The sequence below is a fragment of the Rhinopithecus roxellana genome, chromosome 19 (assembly GCF_007565055.1).
Source record: "Rhinopithecus roxellana isolate Shanxi Qingling chromosome 19, ASM756505v1, whole genome shotgun sequence".
NCBI classification, from domain to species: Eukaryota; Metazoa; Chordata; class Mammalia; order Primates; family Cercopithecidae; genus Rhinopithecus; species Rhinopithecus roxellana.
The window spans coordinates 80297997-80319218 of record NC_044567.1 but is presented as its reverse complement, the minus strand read 5'-3'; the positions used below and the strand labels follow the sequence as shown (position 1 = coordinate 80319218).

Below are 21222 nucleotides of genomic sequence, written 5' to 3'. Positions count from 1 at the left end.
TTCCTTCTAACTCACCCCCGGGCACACTGTGGACTCCCAGCAGCCGTGACACCAGCCCCCTGTGGCCTGGCACAGAAGTTATCCACCTAGCTGCTGAAAATGCAGACTTGGAGAGGGGCGCCAGGCCCAGGGCAAGGTGGGCAGGAACCCCTGGGACCAGCAGGGCCTGTGGAAGAGAAGGTAGGCGGGAGGTGGGGTGGTGACTCCCTCTAATCTTGGACTGTGCATCTGCAAATCAGCAGGGATATCATAAGAGCTCAGAGGTCTTCAGGGTGCTCTGCAACAAACAACACAAGCCCAGCTTCTGTGGCAGGCTTCAGAATGCATGGCCGGGGGCTGAGTTCCTTCTTGAATTGTCAAAGACTAGGAAGGAGCAGTGCAGCCTTGGATCTGCCAGGGTTGGTGCTCCACACCCACGCAGATGAGCTGGCCTGAAACAGGCATTCTGCAGGCAGCCCTACCGTGGATCTGTTGCCTTCTCCAAAACACCCATTCTCCACCCGGAGGGCAGAGCCCTGTTTTCTTTGCTGCTATACTCCACATGTCTAATACAGTGCCTGGCACATAGTAGGCCCACAATAACTTTTTTTTTTTTAAGATGGGGTCTTGCTCCGTCATGCAGGCTGGAGTGCAGTGGCACGATCGTGGCTCACTGCAGCCTCAACTTCCTCGGCTCAAGTGATCCTCCCAACCCAAGCCTCCTGAGTAGCTGGGACTGGAGGCATGTGCCATCATGCCTGGCTAATTTATTTTTATTTTTTCTAGAGATGAGGTCTCACTATGTTGACCAAGCTGGAACTCCTGACCCCAAGCGATCTTCCCACCTTGGCCTCCCAAAGTGAACCACAAAGTGCTGGGTTACAGGAGTGAACCACTGCATCTGGCTGCAATAACTTGTTAAATGAATGAATAAATGAACCCTCATGAACCCTCACTTGTTGCAAATATCAACCGCCAGAGACCTCCCTCTTGTGCTTCTACATATTTTGGGGAGCCATAGTCTGGACAGAGACCAGAAGACAAAATATTAGAAATCAGGGTGGCCCTGGAAACTCATGCCAGATGTCTGTGGCGACCATGACCTTGGCCTGTCTCTGAAAGTTGCTCAGCCCCTCTGGCTCCAGGCTCACAGGCACCTGTACTCTGGAGATAAAAGGATGATCAAAGACACATGCAGAGCTTGGTTTTAGGGCCAGATATCCCGGTTTCTGCAGCCACCGAGTGGAAAAACACCTCCCTGTTGGGAAGTCAGTTCACTCCCACCCCGCCCTGACTTCTGCCAGCAGCAGAGACCACAGGCCCGAAAGCCGTCAAGCTGTCTCTTCTGTGTGCATCTCTGAGCTTGTTAATGAACCTGGCTGCTTTCCCCACAGCATACGCTTAAGGAGAACATGGCCTTCCCCAATGAGCTCTAATTGCGGTTGTGCTGTCACCATCATCATATCTGGGAAAATCACTCTGCAGCCCTCCCCGCCTTGCACCCTCCCCAGAGGACCTGGAACGGCTCACTTGTTTTTGTTTTTTTTGCTCTTCCAGATCCTCACTCCATCCTGCCCTGAGCCCCGGGAAGCTGACTGTGTGGACCGAATCCGCGGGCTCCCACCTCTGGCTTTTGGAGAGGGGTGTCTGCGAGGGAGTTCAGCCCAGCTGTTGGTGAAGGGGCAACATTGCTTCCCGATGGCCGCAGCTCCTGCCAGGTGGCCCTGTCCCTACTGCTCCCTCCTCCAGGCTCCCACGCCTGTCCCCCTCACCTATCCAGGCTCCCAGCTATTGCTGGTCCCGGGGTGCTCTCCAGCGTTTGTGGGTTTCCCTTAACCTCACCCACACTTTTGTAAATGGTCCTTCCATAGACATCCTTTATTCATCCTGTTTGAGTGTGACATCTGCTTCCTGCTGGGAGATCGGGAAGCCACGTGGGGTGACCTCTGGGCTACTGCATCTTGAGGCCAATCCAGAAAAAGACCCCAGCACTCCGGGGCCATGAATGGGACACAGACAGGCGAGTAAAGAAAAACTAGCACCAATGCCCATAACCTCAGGGGAGCTCCAGTGGGAAATGGAGAGGGAATGGTTTGTTTCTCTAATGCCATTTTCCTTATAGTCCCAGGGTTGGACCATGGGCACATCTGCCCCCAGAGCTTTAAGAACCACCTGATTGCCCTGGATTGGGCAGAGAAAGGCCGATTCTGAGTTGGGGCTGATTTTCAATTGAGTTATCCCAGCTAGGCTGAGCACCAAGGGCCTCTGTAGACAGTTGTGCAGACATGCACTATACAACCGGAAGGATGTTCATACCATAATTGATGCATGTGACTTCCCTTGAGTTGTGCAGTGTGCAACCTGCACAACTATCTCTGGCGGCCCTGTGGGAATCTCATTTGATTGGTTCAGTGTGGGCCCCCGGTAAGCAGAACCAGAGTATAGGCAGGAGGAGGAGAAGGTGAGGGAGGAAGGATGGGAGGCAGAGCGGTGCCCAAATTATTTCACGTTTTGGGCCTGGTCGCAGCAGCCTGACACTGCCCCAGGCTCGATGGAAACTGCGTGCTGTTCTATTTCACCAGATGACTCAGAATCAAAATTCTTTCTCTTAGAAAAAACGATCTATAAGCAGGTGCAGAGTGAATTGTGCTCTCTCTGAGGGCGCTGGTATTGATTCTCCATCAATGAGGCTGGGTTCGAGCCCCAGGGGTGCTGCTGTGAGCTGCTCTTCGTGTCTTGCCTAACGTGAAAGGGGAAAATGACTCCGAAATGGTGCTATTTTTCTATTTGCAGGCTCCTCGCTGGCTGCTCCCAGGGAGGTATTCACAGGCCCAGGGATGAGATCTGGACTTAGTATGGTGGCTGGGTTTGTTATTTGGGATTGAGCTTGTGCTGTGACTTCTGGGCTTCAGTCTGGGGGCCCCACACAGCCACTGGACCCAGGAGCAGGTGGGGGCTCCCAAGGGCAGAGGCGGTGCTGAAAAGACTTCAGGACCATGTATCAGAGGCTGCTCCCTGGCACCTTCCTCGCCTTCTGCCCTGGGTCTCCCAGCACCCCACGAGGCTGTCTTGGTGTATGATTGTATCTGCTTTTTCAAGACTGGAATGGAAGAGAGTATGCAGGAGAGGGTGGGTAGACCCCAGTGTGCTTGAGGTGCCACACCCCTCAGGGAGACCCAGCCTGGGCAGAGCCTGTATCCTTAACCTCCCTTGCTCCAGCCCCAACTCCAGCCAATCAGTAGCTCCGAAGCCAGCCACCCAGCAGGCTTTCTGCTCAGGCCTGTCTCCCCAGGGCACAGGCCTCTCAGCCAAATAACCCCATTGAGATACCCAGTGTGTCATGGCAGTGATGAGCAAAACTCCATCCTCCGAACTCACGATGTCTGAATAAGTAAGAGAGTGAGCGGAGCATCCCGAAACAATCACCCTCTCCACACCCAGTGTCTCTCTTTCCTCCGGCCGCCTCCCCTCCAGCCTTCCCCCTCCCCACAGAAAGAGAGTCCAGGCCTCCTGACACTCACGGAGAAGGTACTCCGAGCTGTCGTGGTCGTAGTCATTGTCCTCTGGGAAGTGATTGATCCGGAAGCAGTGTCCTTTATAGATGCCTGGAAGGAACGAGAAGAAAAGAACACTGTACATCCTGTCTGGGTTCACCCATCCATTCACTCCAGACACAGTTGCTGCATGTGTGAGCCTCTGTGCAGGTCCTGGGGACAGACAGAGAAGAAAGACAGGCTCCAGCATCCCAGACTGGTGGGGGCACAGGAGAGACACACAGAGAACGGCTACACAGGGAGAGATATGCCCCAAAGGTGACCCTAGTTATGGTCCAAGGGTGGATGCACGTGAGAGTAAGGGGACCTGGCATGAATAACCATTGAGATAAGAGGTGCCAGGCAGAGCTGCCCTGGGCAAACAGGAGGTTGGACCCCTCTACCCAAGGGACTCTTAGCTGCATCTTGAAAAAAAATCAAAACAGGCTGGGCGCGGTAGCTCACGCCTGTAATCCCAGCACTTTCGGAGGCCGAGGCGGGCAGATCACGAGGTCAAGAGATCGAGACCATCCTGGCCAACATGGGGAAACCCCGTCCCTATTAAAAATACAAAAATTAGCTGGGCATGGTGGCGAATGCCTGTAGTCCCAGCTACTCGGAAGGCTGAGGCAGGAGAATCGCTTGAAGCCGGGAGGCGGAGGTTGCAGTGAGCCAAGATCGCACCACTGCATTCCAGCCTGGTGACAGAGCAAGACGCCATCTCAAAACAAAAACAAAGAATTTGCCCACTGGGAATGGGGCACAGGGGGCTTTCCAGGCAGAGGAGCAAGACATGCGAAGGCAAGGGTGGGGTTGAAGTTTGTCTGTCTGTGTCTTTCCCGCTCTTAAACCATAGTTATGGCCCAGTGCGGTGGCTCACACCTGTAATCCCACCACTTTGGGAGGCCGAGGAGGGCGGATCGCTTGAGCCCAGGAGTTCAAGACCAGCCTGGGCAACATGGTGAAACCCTGTTTCTCCTAAAAGTACAAAAATTAGCTGGATGTGGTAGGGTGCACTTGTAATCCCAGCTATTTGGGAGGCTGAGTTGGGAGGATCACTGGAGCCCGGGAGGTGGAGGTTGCAGTGGGCCGAGATCATACCACTACACTCCAGCCTGGGCAACAGAGCCAGACCCTGTCTCAAAAAAACTAAAAAAACCACAGTTATGGTGATGTCTTCCTAAGGTACACAGCCGGTGCAGATTCCAATCCCCTCACTCAATGTGATTGAAGGAAGAAAGGATGGAGCAAGAGAAACTTCCAGAAGGGTTGAGCCCATCTCCTGCTTGGTTTCTTCCTCCCTACTCTGAGAAGTGGCTCTCATGGGGTGGGGGGCCAGACCCCCTGGGTAGCTTCATAATGTAGGACAGGCCACTCCTCCCATCCAGAATCTTCTGTCCCGCTCTCCTAGTCCTCTGCTTCCCTGAAGTCTGAGAATGTCCACCACAGAACTGGACATTGGTTGCCAGGGACACAGGGTGTTGCTGCTATGTCCCATCCATGCCAGAAACCCCTTCCCCCGGGTCAGTCCCCCGGTCCTGCCGCCCAGGAGCCACAAGCTCATCTTGACACCCGAGTGGCCTGTGCTGGGGCAGTTTCCAACTGGGGCCAATTCCTTTTCTGCAGTGGCTGCAAGCACCCCCCCGCCCCTTGCCTTGGTCAGTCAGGAGCACAGTCCTGGCGGCAGGGTCCGGGTGCTCGCCCACCTCTCACACTTCCAACCAGGAGAGGTCCCTGGTGAGCTGGGAGCATGCTGCCCTTCCACCTGGGCACCAAGAAGCTGGTTACCGGCTGCTGTCCCCAAGTTCTTTCCTCCCTTGAGCCTCTTCAGCTGCTGCCTCCAAGAAGCTGGGGTGCTCAGTGACAACCCTGCTTCCTGAAGGTCCATGGGCCCTGGGGGCCAGTGGTGGGGGGTGGGATGGTGGGGAGGCAGAGGGAGGGTCTCAGAGGTGACGCTAGGAATGTCCTCTGCATGGGATCCAGCACGAACAACGTAGTTGTTAATCCCTCAGTCTCCTCATCTGTAGAATGGGCAGAGCCACAGCCCTTATCTCCTGGGGATCTTAGAATTACACCACGTCATATTTGAAAGGCACTCAGGGTGATTCTTGGCCCATGGTGGTGGCTCAGAGCGGGGGTTCACTGCTGTTGGATCTAGAAATCACCCACCCTCGCTCCTTCATGAGTGGCTGAATTGGTGGAGAACCATGACGGTTTGTGAGCAAGAGGAAGGAACGCCAAGACAGGCTGGCCTCAGGGTGGTGGGGTGGGGACACAGAGGCCAGAGTGGGCTGGATACATTTCCTGTCACTCCTGGCTCTCACACGGCAGGCTCAGAATGTTCCTGGAGACCTGGAGTAGGCATTTTGCCAGCCATGGGTCGGTGAAACCAAACTCTTTGCTGTTCCTCCCCTCTCCCATGCCTTCCCTCCCCCATTCCTCCCCTCCCCCGCACACCTTGTTTTTGGCTACTTCATGGGTCTAAGCAAAATCACCAAGTCACGCATGCATGGTGGGACAAGTGGCAATAAGAGGTTGAAAAAGGAAAAGGAGTCTGTCTTTCCTGATTTGCTGTGCAGCGGCAGGCTGCCAAGTCCACCGTGCGTCTTCTCAGACCCTCCTTCGTGGGCACACCCTTCCACGTATATACGCGTGGGGTTCCGCCCATCTTTACAAAAATTACACTTGTCTTGAAATAATTGTAGAGTCACAGGCAGTTGTAAGAAATAACACGGGAACCATCCACGTACCCTTTATACTCAGCTTCTCCCCATGACAACATCGTGTACAACTGTAGTACAATATCACAACCAGGACACTGACATGGACAGTCAGGATACAGAACACTCAGTCACTGCAAGGAGCCCCCGTGCTGCCCTCGCACAGCCGCACTCACGCCCTCCTGCCTGTCCCCTTCCTGACCCAAGGCAGCCAGGAATAGATTCTCCATGTCAGTAATTTTGTCATTTTGAGACTCTCTTACAAATGGAGTCGTCCAGCAATGTAAACTTTGGGGACTGGCTGTTCTCACTCAGCCTAACCCCCTTGGGATGCATCCGAGCTGTCATGCGTATGGGTAGTTTGCTCCGTGTTATTCTGAGCGGAATTCTGAGGTGTGGATGCAGCATTGTTTGTTTCATCATTCACCCACGGAGGCACACCTGTTGTTTCCAGCTATTACTAACGAGGCGGTGGAGAAGGGCACGAGTTGTCTTCGGCTCCGTGGAGAGTGAATGAGATTGTTCTCTGCCCCTAGAGCCAAGAATCAGGGATATTTCCCCTAAACATCCTCTCTAGGACAACACCTTCAGCCCTTCCTTTCTCTCTTTCTTCCTTCCTTCCTTTCTCCCTCCCTCCCTCCCTCCCTTCCTTCCCCTCCCTCCCTCCCTCCCTCCCTTCCTTCCTTCCTTCCTTCCTTCCTTCCTTCCTTCCTTCCTTCCTTCCTTGACGGAGTCTTGCTCTGTTGCCCAGGCTGGAGTGCAGTGGTACAATCTCGGCTCACTGCAACCTCTCCTTCCCGGGTTCAAGCAGTTCTCGTGCCTCAGCCTCCCAAGTAACTGAGACTACAGGTGTGCACCACCACGACCGGCTAATTTTTGTATTTTTAGTAGAGACGGGGTTTCACCATGTTGGTCAGGCTGGTCTCGAACTCCTGACCTCAAGCAATCTACCCACTTCGGCCTCCCAGAGTGCTGAGATTACAGGTGTGAGCCACCGTGCCCAGCTGCCATTTCTTTACTGACGGTTTCAAGTGCCTTCATCCCCCTGGCTCCCTCCTCTGGGCTTGCTCCCAATTCTTGGGGCCTGGAGGCACAGCTCCACCACCAAACCCAACGTTCAGGCTGGGTCCGACCAGCTCAAACCACACTGGCACTTTCTCCTCCTCTTCTCTGGACTCCATGCTTCTGTTAATGGGACTGGGTATCACTGTTGATTCGGTCTCCTAGGATTTTTTTTTTTTTTTCACAAAAGTTGCCTCACCTCCCCCGAATCTGTTTTTGTGGAGTAGAATGTTTGGCACTAAGGACTTCACATTTATCCCTGTCAAATTGAATTTCGTTAGCGTTGGCCTAGGGCATTTAGTAAGGAGAAAATTAATGGCTGGTGCAAGGAGTAAGAGAGAAAGCCATTTTCAATCCACTTCACACGTGTTCGCTCTCCACACACGGGCCATTTGCTGTGCTAGCTATTAAGTGACAGTTAGGGTGGCTAATTGTGAGATCCTGACTGGCTGGGCTGCAGGAATGCTGAGGTCGTGAGGTGGAGACAGGGGTTGCTGGGCTGTGCTCCCAGAGACACTGTGGCCCTCGCCTTCCTGAGGGCCAGGAGACCACTAGCATGAGAGTTTGTTAGTCACTCGGCCTCAGGCAAGTTACTTCTTCTTCTTCTTTTTTTTTTTTTTTTTTTTTTTGAGACAGAGTCTCGCTCTGTTGCCCAGGCTGGAGTGCAGTGGCCAGATCTCAGCTCACTGCAAGCTCCGCCTCCGGGGTTTACGCCATTCTCCTGCCTCAGCCTCCCAAGTGGCTGGGACTACAGGGCCCGCCACCTCGCCCGGCTAGTTTTTTGTATTTTTTTTTAGTAGAGACGGGGTTTCACCATGTTAGCCAGGATGGTCTCGATCTCCTGACCTCGTGATCCGCCCGTCTCCGCCTCCCAAAGTGCTGGGATTACAGGCTTGAGCCACCGTGCCCGGCCGGCAAGTTACTTCTTCATCTAGAAAACCTAGGAGTTGGACCAGAGGGAGACAGTCCTGCTTGAAGACTCTATGACTGTTTTGTAAATAACAGGCATAGGGTGTGTGCACAGGTGTGCGTGCCCCTTCATGAGCAGGTGCAGGCTTGTGTGCACACGTGTATATCCCTTCATCTGCACATATCAGGAGACACTTTCATTAAAAGTATATTTCTTTTTTTTTTTTTTTTTGAGACGAGTCTCACTCTGTTGCCCAGGCTGGAGCGCAATGGCACGGTCTCGGCTCACTGCAACCTCTACCTCCCAGGTTCAAGCAATTCTCCTGTCTCAGCCTCCCGAGTAGCTGGGACTACAGGTGCCTGCCACCAAGCCTGGCTAATTTTTGTATTTTTGGTAGAGACGGGGTTTCACCATGTTGGCCAGGTTGGTCTCAAATTCCTGACCTCAGGTGATCCACCCACCTCGGCCTCCCAAAGTGCTGGGTTTACGGGTGTGAGCCATCACATCTGGCCTCATTAAAAGTATATTTTTTATGGGCACAGGAAGCATCTGGAAAGGTATATCCCCAAATGTGTCCAGTATTTTATTTCTGAGCGATAGAGTAATGAGCGAGTTAAATTTTTCTTCTTTACATTCCTCTGTATTTTCTGAATTTTCTACAGTATCTGAAAATGAACCAATAAAAGTAAGAAAAGAGACCAGATTCTTTGATTCCAAGTGAAAATGAGGTGATGGGTCTGAAATGACAGCAGATGCACTTGGACAGGGGAGCTGGGAAGCGAGGTGTGAACCCTGGGGGCTGGAGGGTGTGTGGGCAGCATTTGAGCTTCTCCTTCCATGACCTCTGTGAAGGTCATGCCTTGGGGTCATGTCCCCAAGTACAGTTGAATGACCAACCCCCAGGACCTGATGGGTTCCAGGGACATAGGAACACTGGAAGAGTCCAGGCAAACGTGGCAAGCTGGTCACCCTATGAGCCATTTCAGGGACACTAAGCCTCCATATGGGCCACCTGAGGCCATTGTCAGTAAGGGAATCCTGGAGACAAGCATGTCGAGGGCGACTTGCTGATGGAGACCATTCATGTAATCCTTTCTCATTTGTAATGCATTTTCAAAAGCATGACTTCATTTGATCCTCACAAACATTCACAGATGCCACAGGCACCTATTGAGAGTATATGGTCACCCTTCTGTCCACCTCGTACCTCTTGGCCTATCTTTGACCCCAGTCACACATGGCTGCCACGACCAGCTCTGTGCAAGTGGAACCTGCTGACACCTCAATTTAGCTGCACCAATTACTTCTTGCTTTCCACCCACAGCACTTAGTATGTTGCCCGCGGGAACCGCTCTGCACTCGCGCATGTGCAACTGGAAGTTTGAGGGATGAACCACCCTGGGGGAAACCTTTGAACAGTGGAGGATGGGATGGGAGCTGGTGGATAAATGTCCCCAAACACTGTCCCTTGGTGGGCAGTTCTGAAGTCCATTCTACACTGCTTCTGAAGGGGTGAGTCCCAGCAGGACCAAGCCAGGTGATCATCAGCTCAGGACACCCTTGCATTGGCTCTCCCCTCCCCCATGCCTGGTCCCTAGGATGGCCACCCAAGATACACCCCCTGCATGCCAGCCCTGGGTTCAAGCTATGATGAAAGTTGGGTGTATTGCATGCTTCAGCCCATTTCGTCTCTGCAATAAGGCTCCTTTGAAGATGGAGAAAGAGGCTTAGAGATGTTGAAAGATCTGCTTCCACAAGGCTCACAGCCGAACGATTAGGCATTCTACCCCATGCTGTAAAACAAAGTCTTCTCTGCTCCATTTGACAGAAGAGGAAAGGGAGGCTCAGGAGACACCTGGTCCTCTGTATGTGGCACTCTGGAATCCAGCCTCCTGACTCCTTGTCCAGTGCTCCTTCCATACAACCCTGATGCAGCCTTTCCAAGAATTCTCTATAGATGCAGGGCTGGGGCTCTAGAGGCAGTGAGGCCCAGCTGGTCTTTCTCCCCAAGAAGGAATAGGAAGCGAAACCAGATAGCCACCAGGTGCGCCAGGTTAGCTTCAAGGAAACAACTGTCAGGTGATGAAGAGCGAGGTATTGGGAGTCTCCAGGCCCTGGGAAAGAAGGCAGCCTTGAATTGGCTGGGGCTGTCCAAGCCGGGGAGAAGGCGGCCCAGCAGCACAACGCACCTTTAGGATCTAGGAGGGGACGAATGTGCATAAAAAGGAAAGAGAAGGAAAGAGGGCAAGTAGAAGATGATACTGAGTGGAGCCTTTCCTGTTCACTCCTGCATCACTCATTCATTCTCAACAGACTTTTACCATTTGCTCATCACTCAATCATTCATTGCTCGACAGTATTGTCACTGTTTACTCATCTCATCTCATCTCATTCATTCATTCCTCAACAGCATTTTACAGAGTCCATAGCAATGTTCTAAGCGCTGGGGCTGCCAGTCTGAGTAAGACGGAGTCTGGCCCTCACAGAGTTCTCATTCTGGTGGAGCAGGGCAAGGAGTGCTATTGACACAAGAAGATAAATGAATATCAGCATCATTTCAGGTGGCGCCATGCGTGAAGGCAGGGGAAGGGGTCTGCGGCGTGTTAGGCGCGAACTCTTGTCCTAAAATTGTGGCCGAGCTCAAAGCTAAGATGATGAAGATGTGGAGTCCACTTCTGGGAACACACACCCCTGTGGGGGCTGCTCAGATAATACGTGATTTCAGAACATCATGATCCCCACTCTCTCCAGGCAACACTAGAAGAGGAGAGGGGAAGAACCCCAGACTCAGTCCAGGGACCATCAAGGAACACCTACTGAGGCCACACAGACCAGAGAAGGCAGTGAGGGTGAAGACCATACCTGGGCCAAGCGTCCCAACAACTCTGGCTGAATTAACTTAGGAACTGCAAAATGATCAAACAACATGTATTGTTCTAGAGAGCCATCAATGCGAACTTTACCATAATTTAAAGCAGCCACCTCCCAACTACTCCGAATTGGAGAGGTTTCCCTGGACTGTACACTGTGAAAGGGGGTAGCTGTACTCAGGTCACAGCCCTGGTCCAAGGGCCAAATGGACCATGTCTGTGTCTCAGAGAGGGGCATGCTGCGGGAGCTCAGAGCATGCCTGTGTCTCTCTGTCCTCCTACCAACCATCTGCCACGACTACTCCTCAAGGTTTTCCCAGAGCTACTCAGAGCCTGGCCCCCTCCTACACCACCCCATTTCCACAGGAAGGAAGGGAACAGCCTGGAAAGACTGGAGGGCTCTGTGTTTCCAGGAGGCTACAGACCATCCCAGAAATGACCTGCCTGGGACTTCATGGAGGAACTTCATGGTGGGGAACTGAGGGGTAGCAGGATGTTAGCTGGGCTGATAGGTGATGGAGGCGTGAAAGAGCTCTGTCCTCACAGTAAGAGTGACAGCAAATATTTACTGTACTTAGCATCCATGATGTATCAGGCACTATTTTGAACACCTGACATTTATTAACTTAATCTTCACGCTAACCCTATATGGTAGACAGGCTAACACCCTTTGCTACTAAGTGCCCTAATTGGGATCTGAACCCAGGCTGCCTGGCTTCAGAGTCTGTGCCCCTACTTCGCACACCAGGGAGGCAGAAGAACACAGAATGTTCTCAGAGCTCCAAGACGTTCTGTGTGGCTTCAGCACCATGGGGAAGCATGTGTCCCCAACACTCCTTAGGATTAGACTCTGGGGCTGAGGGTATCGGCTGATGCTTCAGGCTGCGTTAATCCTTCACTAGCAGGCAGAGATGCTGAAGCAGCGGGGACGGCAACCCAGGGTCCCACACCACTGGGACAGTGAGTAGTCAGGGAGGGTAGGCATGGACACAAAGGCAGAGCTTGGCTGGGGAGCAAGGTTAGGATTTTTGAGAAGGGCTGATGTGTGCAGAGAAGGCACCACCATGTCTGGTGCAAACAAAGGGGACAGTCGGGGCAAAGGTGTGAAGGTTCCCAAACCACAGCTGTCCTGGTGTGATTGGGTAGCAGTGATGGGGGAGGTAGAGGCAGAAGGAGCTGGGATGCGGGGGGGGGGGGGTCTTGCATGGTGGGCAGAGGACATGGGACTTTATTGTCTCCATGGTGGGGATGCCGTAGTCTGAATATTTGTGTCCCTCACCCCCAAATTCATATGCTGAACTCCTAACCCTGAGGTGATGATGTTAGGAGGTGATGAGTGGAGCTCTCATGAATGTGATTAGAGTCCTTTTAAAGGAGACTCTGGAGAACTCGTTCATCCCTTCAACTACGTGAGAACACAGCAAGAAGGCACCGTCTATAAACCAGGAAGCAGCCCTCACCAGACACCAAACCTGCTGGCACCTCGATCTTGGACTTCCCAGCCTCCAGAACCATGAGAAATAAATTTCTGTTGTATTGTAAGCCACCCAATTTACAGTATTTTGTTATATACTATATATATACTATATTTTGTAGTTTGTTAGCAGACTGAATGGACTAAGGGAGGGGGTGACTTCAGGTTGGAAGGCCCAGGGAGGCATCCTTCTTAAAGGGAACTGCATGGGATAGGAGCAGCAAGGAGATATAAAAACCAAGAAATGCAGCTCAGCGCAATGGCAAGCGATGTTCTTGGTTTGGGGAGACACTGGCTGCTGTCCTTGGATGTAGTTTCAGAAGAGGGACTGGAGGCCAGGATGGAAGTGACTTGGCCAAGATCATTCCAGCACAGAGAGGCAGGGTGCATTAGTTTTCTGGGGTTACTTTAACAAAATACCATAAACTGGGAGATTTCAGGACAGAAGGGTATTGCCTCACAGTTCTGGAGGCTTGAAATTCAAGGTGTTGATGCGGTTGGTTCCTCCTGAGGGCTCTGAGGGAGAAAGTGCTTCCATGAGTCTACCTTGCTTCTAGTGTTTGCTGGTGATCTCCGGCGTTCCTTGGCTTGTAGAAGCATAAACCCCATCTCTGCCTTCTCTTCATATCACGTTCTCTCTGTGTGCGTGTAGCTGTGTCTAAAGTTCCCCTTTTCATAAGGGCATCAGTCATACTGGATTACGCCCCACTCTAAAGGCCTCATTTTTTCTCTTTTTGAGACAGGGTTTCACTCTGTCACCCAGGCTGGAGTGCAGTGGCATGATCTTGGCTCACTGCAACTTCCACCTCCAGGATTCAAGTGATTCTCCTGACTTAGCCTTCTGAGTAGCTGGGATTAAAGGCATGTGCCACCATGCCTGGCTACATTTTGTGATTTTTAGTAGAGATGGGGTTTCACCAGGTTGGCCAGGCTGGTCTCGAACTCCTGACCTCAAGTGATCCACCCACCTCGGCTTCCCAAAGTGCTGGGATTACAGGCATGAGCCACCACACCCGGCCTCAGAAGGCCTCATTTGAATTTGATTACCTCTGTAAAGAGCCTGTCTCCAAATCAGGTCACATTCTGAGGTACTGGGGTTAGGACTTCAACATAAGAATTTTTGGTGGGGATGAGGTGGGGTGCAATTTAACCCATAACCCAGGGTTCAGAGCAGACGTGCTGGGCAGGCCCACCAGCCAGTGCTACAAGCTGCTGCTGACAAACTTGACGATCCTTGATTCCCCACCCCTCAGCTCTTTGCCCAGCCCTGCTCCCTGCTCCCCACAATTGTCCCTTAGAGGTCCCCCTAGTAATTCCTCCACTTCCATGCTGAGTGCCAAAGAAACCCCCTAATAACTGTGATTTCCTAATTGGCACATTCTGGTCTCCTACAGGCTGGCCTCTCTCCAGCTTCAGCGAGCCAGGCTGTTGGGAAACCTCTCCATGGGTTCCTGCAGTGAAACTTCAGCCGTGGAGAGGCAGTCTGGGCTGGGTCGGGCTTTCTCAGGGAGCCCTAGCTTCCTGACCTGCTGGTGGCTCTCCATGAGACCCTGGTAAGCCACTGTGACCTTTGGTTCCTTCATTGAACTTAGATTTATTGAGCACTTGCTGTGTGTGAGATGCTGGGGACTCAGAGATGTAGCAGAGTGTTTGCTTGCTAGAACCTGTTTCCTCTTATGGTGCACACGACTACACTGTATTTCCCAGCTTCCCTTGCAGTTCAAGGTGGCCTGTGACCCAGCTGTCCAATGAAATGTGAGCTGAAGTGATGTGAGCCACTCCTGGACAAGGTATAAGAGCAGTGGGGGTGGCCCTACATCTCCACCCCCTCCCAATCTGCCATGGGATGAGAGAAGCCTGGGTCCCTGAATCACTCTGTGGAACACAGATGTCCGTTGAGAGGGCCATCCATTTGGACTGTTAGATGAGCAGGAAACAAACTCCTATTATGTTTAAGGCATTATACATTTGGGATTATTTCTGTTAGAGCAATAATCAATAATACAAGAGGAGAACAGGACAGACACGGTCTCTGCCCTTCTGAAGCTTTCTGTTTCCATAGTCATTCAGTGACGACTGAGGAAAGGGCTTAGAAGGAGTCCTGAGGTTCCGACAGCACATCACCGAGGAGGCAGGCCCAGGCTGCAGAGTAGAGGTCAGGGAAGCTGCTCCTCATTCGGAAAATGGTGGAAATATTTTTACAACCTTTCAAATCTCAAGTGAGACCCAATGAGACCCATGTTGGTCAAGGCACCTTGAGAAGGCTAAATTGTGATGATGTCATGAGTGTGAGTATATGGTTTTCAACTCCTCATTTCTCGGAGATGTCTTTAGACTAGACTGTGTTCCAATTAGAGTTAAGAGAGGGGCTAAAAATAATAAATGCTTGCCATTCAGAGTCTGGGAAGTTTCTTTGGGCAAATGAGGACAACTATCACTGGCACCTGCTAAAAGATTCACACAGGCTCATTTCTTTTTTGATAGTTTAGAGTCATTGAGGTCCCTCTATAATATGTTTGGGTTTGTTTTTCTTTTGTTTGTTTGTTTGTATTGAGATAGAGTCTTGCTCTGTCACCCAGGCTAGAGTGCAGTGGTGTAATCTCGGCTCACTGCAACCTCCGCCTCCTGGGTTCAAGTGATTCTCATGCCTCAGCCTCCTGGGTAGCTGGGACTACAGGCGCCGGCCACCGCGCCTGAGTAATTTTTATATTTTTAGTAGAGATGGGATTTTACCACATTGGCCAGGCTGGTCTCGAACTCCTGACTTCAAGTGATCCACCCATCTTGACCTCCCAAAGTTCTGGGATTACAGGTGTGAGCCACTGCATCCAGCCTCATTTCTTCTTTGATAGCTTAAAGTCATTGAGGTGTCTCGTGGTCCCGCTAGAATCTGGGGTTTTTCTTTTGAGGTGAACAAGGTTCACCCACTCAATCCTCTGCCCATTCTTTCTTTTAGTTTGGTATTCATTGATTGACACCAGGCCCCGTGGATCCTGCCTGGGAGAACTTATGACCTAGCTGGGGAGGTGAGTGAGCACATTACCTAGAACAAGAGAGCCAGTGACACTATGAGAGAAGGAGCAGGTTTGTGGAATTTCAAAGAATAAGAGACAAGTGCTGAATGGGGTGTCTGGGAAGCTTGGGGAGTGGCTGGGGTTCACACAAAGTAAGTAGTACTTGGCATATGGCAGCCCAGGTGAGACAAAGCCCAAGGCATGTTTGGCATGAGCTTCTGGAAGGGACCTTGCCTGGGGAGGTGACGGGGACAGCACTGAGGTTGAGTAAGCAGGTGGGACTGCAGTCCTGGAGGGAGCCGGAACCGTCCTGTAAGGAGACTGGATTTCACGCCATCAGCTGAGGTGCCCCGGGAGCTTTCCTGAAGCTGGAAAACTCATGGCTCATGCCCAGAGCTCTAGACCCTCCAGGCTCTGAATGTCTGTCATTCTGTCCCCAGCCTGGCTGCTATCATCTGGCCTGTTAGGGCTTTCAGATCCCACCCTGGGGCCCTTGGGTGGCCTCTTTTAGCCCCAGAGGAGCCTGGCTGCCTGGACATGGCAGCCCCTGCTCACCCAGAAGGAACAAGCTCTCTCCTCATCACTGCCCCTCATGGTGGAGTGCCTTGTGAAAAGGGACACACTTCAATTCTGGCTTCAGGTTGGCGGCTTCCTGAGGCTGCCAGAGGCTTCCGGGCAGGGAGGGGTGGTTGATGGGATAGTGTCAGGCCCCTTGGAGTCACCCTGCCTTATAATGGCTTCCATAGTGACTCGGGCCCATTATCCCTTCTGTCAGCTTGTCCATAGAACCAGGCAGTGGGGCAGGAGCCCTGTCCCCAAGACCCACCTGTGTCTAGCAGTCCAGGGAACCACAAGGTCTGAAAGTGTGTTTCCTTTCAATGGAGCAGCCTGGAGTGGGGCCAATGGAGGATTTGGGAGAGAAGTCACCTTTGTGATCAGCCAAAGGGAGACGGCACTGGACTCCGGTACAAAATCCACTTGGGGACTGAGGCCTGTCTGCAGCCCATTCTGGTTCCCTTAGGAAGCAGGATTCTTGGAGAGAATCCATTTCTACCTCCAAATTCTCTCTGTGAACCTGGACCCTGGAGATCAAAGCTCGTCTGGTAAGCGGAGGCATTGCTTTGGGTCCTGGACTCTAAGAATCTTGAACTGTGAGCACCTGTGTGGTGATTCAGAGGGGCAGAAGGTGGGCAGAGAGGGAGTGGGCCGTCTGCCTTGCACTACACTCATACTGAGGTTCCGATGGTCCTCAGGGGTGTACCCCTGGGGAGCCCCTTTCTCTGGGAGTGAGTCCTTCACACAGAACTTCCCTCAGTGGCCGCATGACATGGCCCTGCCCCTAGCCAAGGCTCCTCGGCAGACCTCTGGCCCAAGCTGGACCAATCAGAGGTTCTCTTAGAAGTGTATATTTTGGATCAGAGACAGAGGAGACCCATGGACCAAGTGACTTTCAGGAGTTTTTAAAGGGGTGTTCTTGAGTGGTCCAGGATGCCAGCTATGGAGGCTCCTGCCTCTTTCCTTCCTTGATCTTGGCTATTAAGCTCTCCCTTCCATCCTTTGGGACCCTTCCACATCTTTCTGATAAAGTCCTCTTTGGGACCGGGCATGGTGGCTCACACCTATAATCCCAGCACTTTGGGAGGCTGAAGTGGGTGGACTGCTTGAGCCCAGGAGTTTGAAACCAGCTTGCGCAACATGGCGAGACCTCATCTCTACTAAAAATACGCAAATTAGCTGGGCGTGGTGGTGCGCTTATAGTCCCAGCTACTCGGGAGGCTGAGGTGGGAGAATCAACTGAGCCTGGAAAGTTGAGGCTGCAGTGAGCTGAGATCAGATCACTGCACTCCAGCCTGGGTGACAGGACTGAGACCCTGTCTTAAAAAAAAGAAAGTCCTCTTTGTGGATCAAGTCAGAGAAGTTGGTTTATGTGCTTGCAACCGGGAGAACCCTAACCCCCAACCACCTGTACCTTCACTGGGGGAAGGAGATTCCAACCTGCTTTTTCAGGGCTCCAAAGCCCAGGCTCTACTCCATGTCTCAGGGCAGGTCTGCAACATTTTCTAAGACATGAAAATAAGCTTGGGTTCCCTAGAGACCACAGGGCTCCAGGGAAAGGAAGGATGCTGTATCAGGGGATGAGGATGCTGAGCACCAGCCCCTTGCTGCGGGGAAGCTTGTGGAAGCTTGTGGCCTGTGTATTACAGCCTTCTGAGGTCTCAGTCACCTGAAGGGCTGAGGGTGTCCTCAGAAAACACTGTTGGGCTACTCAACCTTTCAGCATCTGTGTGTCCTCTCTATGGATAGTGAGACATCTACAGGCCTCACACCATGTGTGGCCAGCAGGGAGAAGAGTCCCCATAGATGATGGTTTCTCTCCCATTCTTATTAAAAAAAAAAAAAAAAAAAAAAAAAAAAAAAAAAGGCCAGGTACGGTGGCTCACACCTGTAATTCCAGCACTTTGGGAGGCTGATGTGGGTGGATCACCTGAGGTCAGGAGTTTGAGATCAGCCTGGCCAACATGGTGAAACCCTGTCTCTACTAAAAATAGCTGGATGTGGTGGCGGGTGCCTGTAATCCCGGCTACTTGGGAGGCTGAGGCAGGAGAATCGCTTGAATCTGGGAGGCAGAGGTTGCAGTGAGCTATTGTGCCACTGTGCTACAGCCTTGGATTTTTCCATCTCCAAAAAAAAAAAAAAAAAAAAAAAAAAGCCAACCTCCTTGCCAATAGTCAATGAACCAAGCCTTTGGAAGGGTTCTCCTGCATCAGAGCCACGATTGCAGGAAATGCCTGCCAAGAGGACCCTGGAGACAGCTTTGGGGCCCCAGAGCCCCTGGCTCCTCAGAGCCCCCTGCTCCTTCCCCCTCAACCCCTCCTGCCCCTTGGGGCGGGAGGTGGGAGCCTGGTTACACCCTCTCACCATCCCTCATCTGGCTCAGCGAGTTCTTCAAGAACCCACAGCACTAGCCTCACGCCTCCTCCAACACTTTGCTCCAGAGTGGGCCAGGATTTTCCAGGCTTCCTGCCGAGATTCATAATTGAACGGAGCCGGAGAGATTTCCCCAACCAATTGCTCCTTTTCTCTCCTAACACAGGGAAATGGGTATTCAGTTATTGTCTCTGTGATTTTTCTCCTTGCATCTACTTGATAACTGCTGCTTAGATGAAACCTCAGTACCAAGGGTGGTGGTGGTTGTTGTTTTCTTTCTTCATTTCTTTCTTTCTTTTTTAATGAGGAACAACTATGGAGCTGTAAGGGGCGAAACAGCTCTCTGCAGATTTCAGCTTTTCCATTGATTTGCCTCTGCAGATCTCTGGAAAGTTATGCTCCAATAACCTGAGTTTTAATTGAAGGGGCTGGGCAAGGGAGGGAACATCATAGTAGAGAATCATAAACTTCTAGAAGGGACCCTTGAGATCATCCACTTCACCCCACTCACTTCAAATATTAAGAACTTGCTGCCTGGAGAGGTGAAGGGCCATTTCCATGGTGACAAGCTGATTGGTAGCATAGCCAAGCTTTGAATGTTGGTCACTTGACTTCAAGTTTAGAGCTCTTTTGCCCCCTGTCCTCTGCCAGCTCTAGTGCAAGGTTCTCTACCGGGGGTGATTTAGCCTCCCAGGTGACATTTGACAAAGGCTGGAGACAGTTGTGATTGTCACAACTTGGGGTGGCAGGGCAAAGTGCTACTGGCAACTAGTGGCCAGTGATGCTGCTAAATATTCTACAGTGCACATGATGACTCCCTATCCTGCCCCATCAAATAATGATTTAGCTCCAAATGTCAATAGTGCAGTGGTTGGTGATGAATAAATGTCCTGCACAGAACTGAGTCTTCCCCTTCCCAGCCCATGGCAGACATTGCTAATCAATCACAGTACTTTTCTCCCCAGATCATAGTCTGAATCCTCAACACAGTGTTCCATTCAGGAGCTACTAGTTGATAAAATACCTATTGATAATCCTTTGGCTGGATAGCATAGAGATGGTATGTTCTGAAGTCATTCTGCTTGGGTTTGAGTTCTGGCTTTGTTACCACCTACGAGCTGTATGATCTGAGGTCCTAATTCACTTCTCTGTGCCTCATTTATCCCATCTGTGAAATGGGGATCACAAATGGGGATAAAGTGAGGGTGATTTGTGGGATTAAACAATTGTGTGCAGTTTTTAAATGTCACTGTGCCTGTCACATGTTATGTGCTTACAACATGTTTGCTGTTGTTATAACCAGTCCTGTTCTAGCAACAAAGAGGCAGCTGGTCTTATTGTCAGAAGTCAGCAGGCCAGGTTTGCCCCGTTAGGACTGACACAGATTCTTCCTTGTCCTCATATACCCATAATACTGTGGCTTCCAAAATAAGCAGAGCTTCCCTGATTCTTAGAAGGCCCAGCAAAGTAACCCTGTTTTTCCCTGAGCCTCATGACTAATGGACTGATAAGTGTTGGCTTTGGTTGAACACTATATTCCCTGTAAAGCATGTGCTAAGCTCTTTCCATTTTCTCATTAAGCTTCAAAAACAACTTATGAAGGGGGAGCTCCTATACACCCATTTTACAGATGAGAAAGCCAAGGTTCAGAGAGGGCAAGCAACTTGCCCAAGGTAGCACAGCCAGGATTCTCTCACCTACTTCTGTCTGATCCTACAACTAGTGCTGTCACTGCTATGATTCCCTGCCTCCCTATTCCATTTGAGGTTGGAGAGAGAGAGAGAGAGAGAGAGAGAGAGAGAGAGAGAGAGAAAAGATGAGAGAGAGGGAGAGCCAGTGTCTGGGAGGGCACATACCTGCCAGGTCTGCCAGGTCACCAGTGCTTTCTGGCAGCCAGGCTAGGATGAGGGAGCACACATGCATTTCTGGAGTAACTCCAGGGCTGAGCATAGTTCTTTCAGGGCAGCCAGATACCAAGCTCAAACCCAGTTTTTTTTTTTTTTTTTTTTTTTTTTTTTTTTTTTTTTGGAGACGGAGTCTGGCTCTGTCGCCAGGGCTGGAGTGCAGTGGCCGGATCTCAGCTCACTGCAAGCTCCGCCTCCCGGGTTCCCGCCATTCTCCTGCCTCAGCCTCCCGAGTAGCTGGGACTACAGGTGCCCGCCACCTCGCCCGGCTAGATTTTTGTATTTTTTTGGTAGAGACGGGGTTTCACCGTGTTAGCCAGGATGGTCTCGATCTCCTGACCTCATGATCCGCCCGTCTCGACCTCCCAAAGTGCTGGGATTACAGGCTTGAGCCACCGCGCCCGGCCCAAACCCAGTTTTTAAGACCCCTCTCACCACTTCCCTGATGTGGTTTGGCTGTGTCCCCACACAAATCTCATCTTGAATTGTAGCTCCCATAATCCCCACATCTCATGGGAGGGACCCAGTGGGAGGTAACTGAATCATGGGGGTGGGTTTTCCCATGCTGTTCTCGTGATAGTGAATAAGTCTAATGAGATCTGATGGTTTCATAAAGAGCAGTTCCCCTGCACACGCTCTCTTGCCTGCCACCATGTAAGACGTGCCTTTGTTCCTCCTTTGCCTTCTGCTATGATTGTGAGGCCTCTCCAGCCATGTGGAACTGTGAGTCCATTAAACCTCTTTTTCTTTATACATTGCCAAGTCTCAGGTATTTCTTCATAGCAGTATGAAAATGGACGAATATACTCCCATACCTGTGGTCTGGAG

The 21222-nt window shown here is 51.6% G+C and overlaps 1 protein-coding gene across 1 annotated transcript in view; it reads right to left on the bottom strand.

Moving 5' to 3' along the window:
- Positions 1-21222, bottom strand: part of CACNG4 (calcium voltage-gated channel auxiliary subunit gamma 4) — a 70129-nt gene that overhangs the window by 10738 nt on the left and 38169 nt on the right. Inside the window, exon 2 of the mRNA XM_030923450.1 lies at positions 3501-3584. Within this exon, the coding sequence (XP_030779310.1) occupies positions 3501-3584 (84 nt within the window). The remainder of the gene's footprint in view (positions 1-3500; positions 3585-21222) is intronic.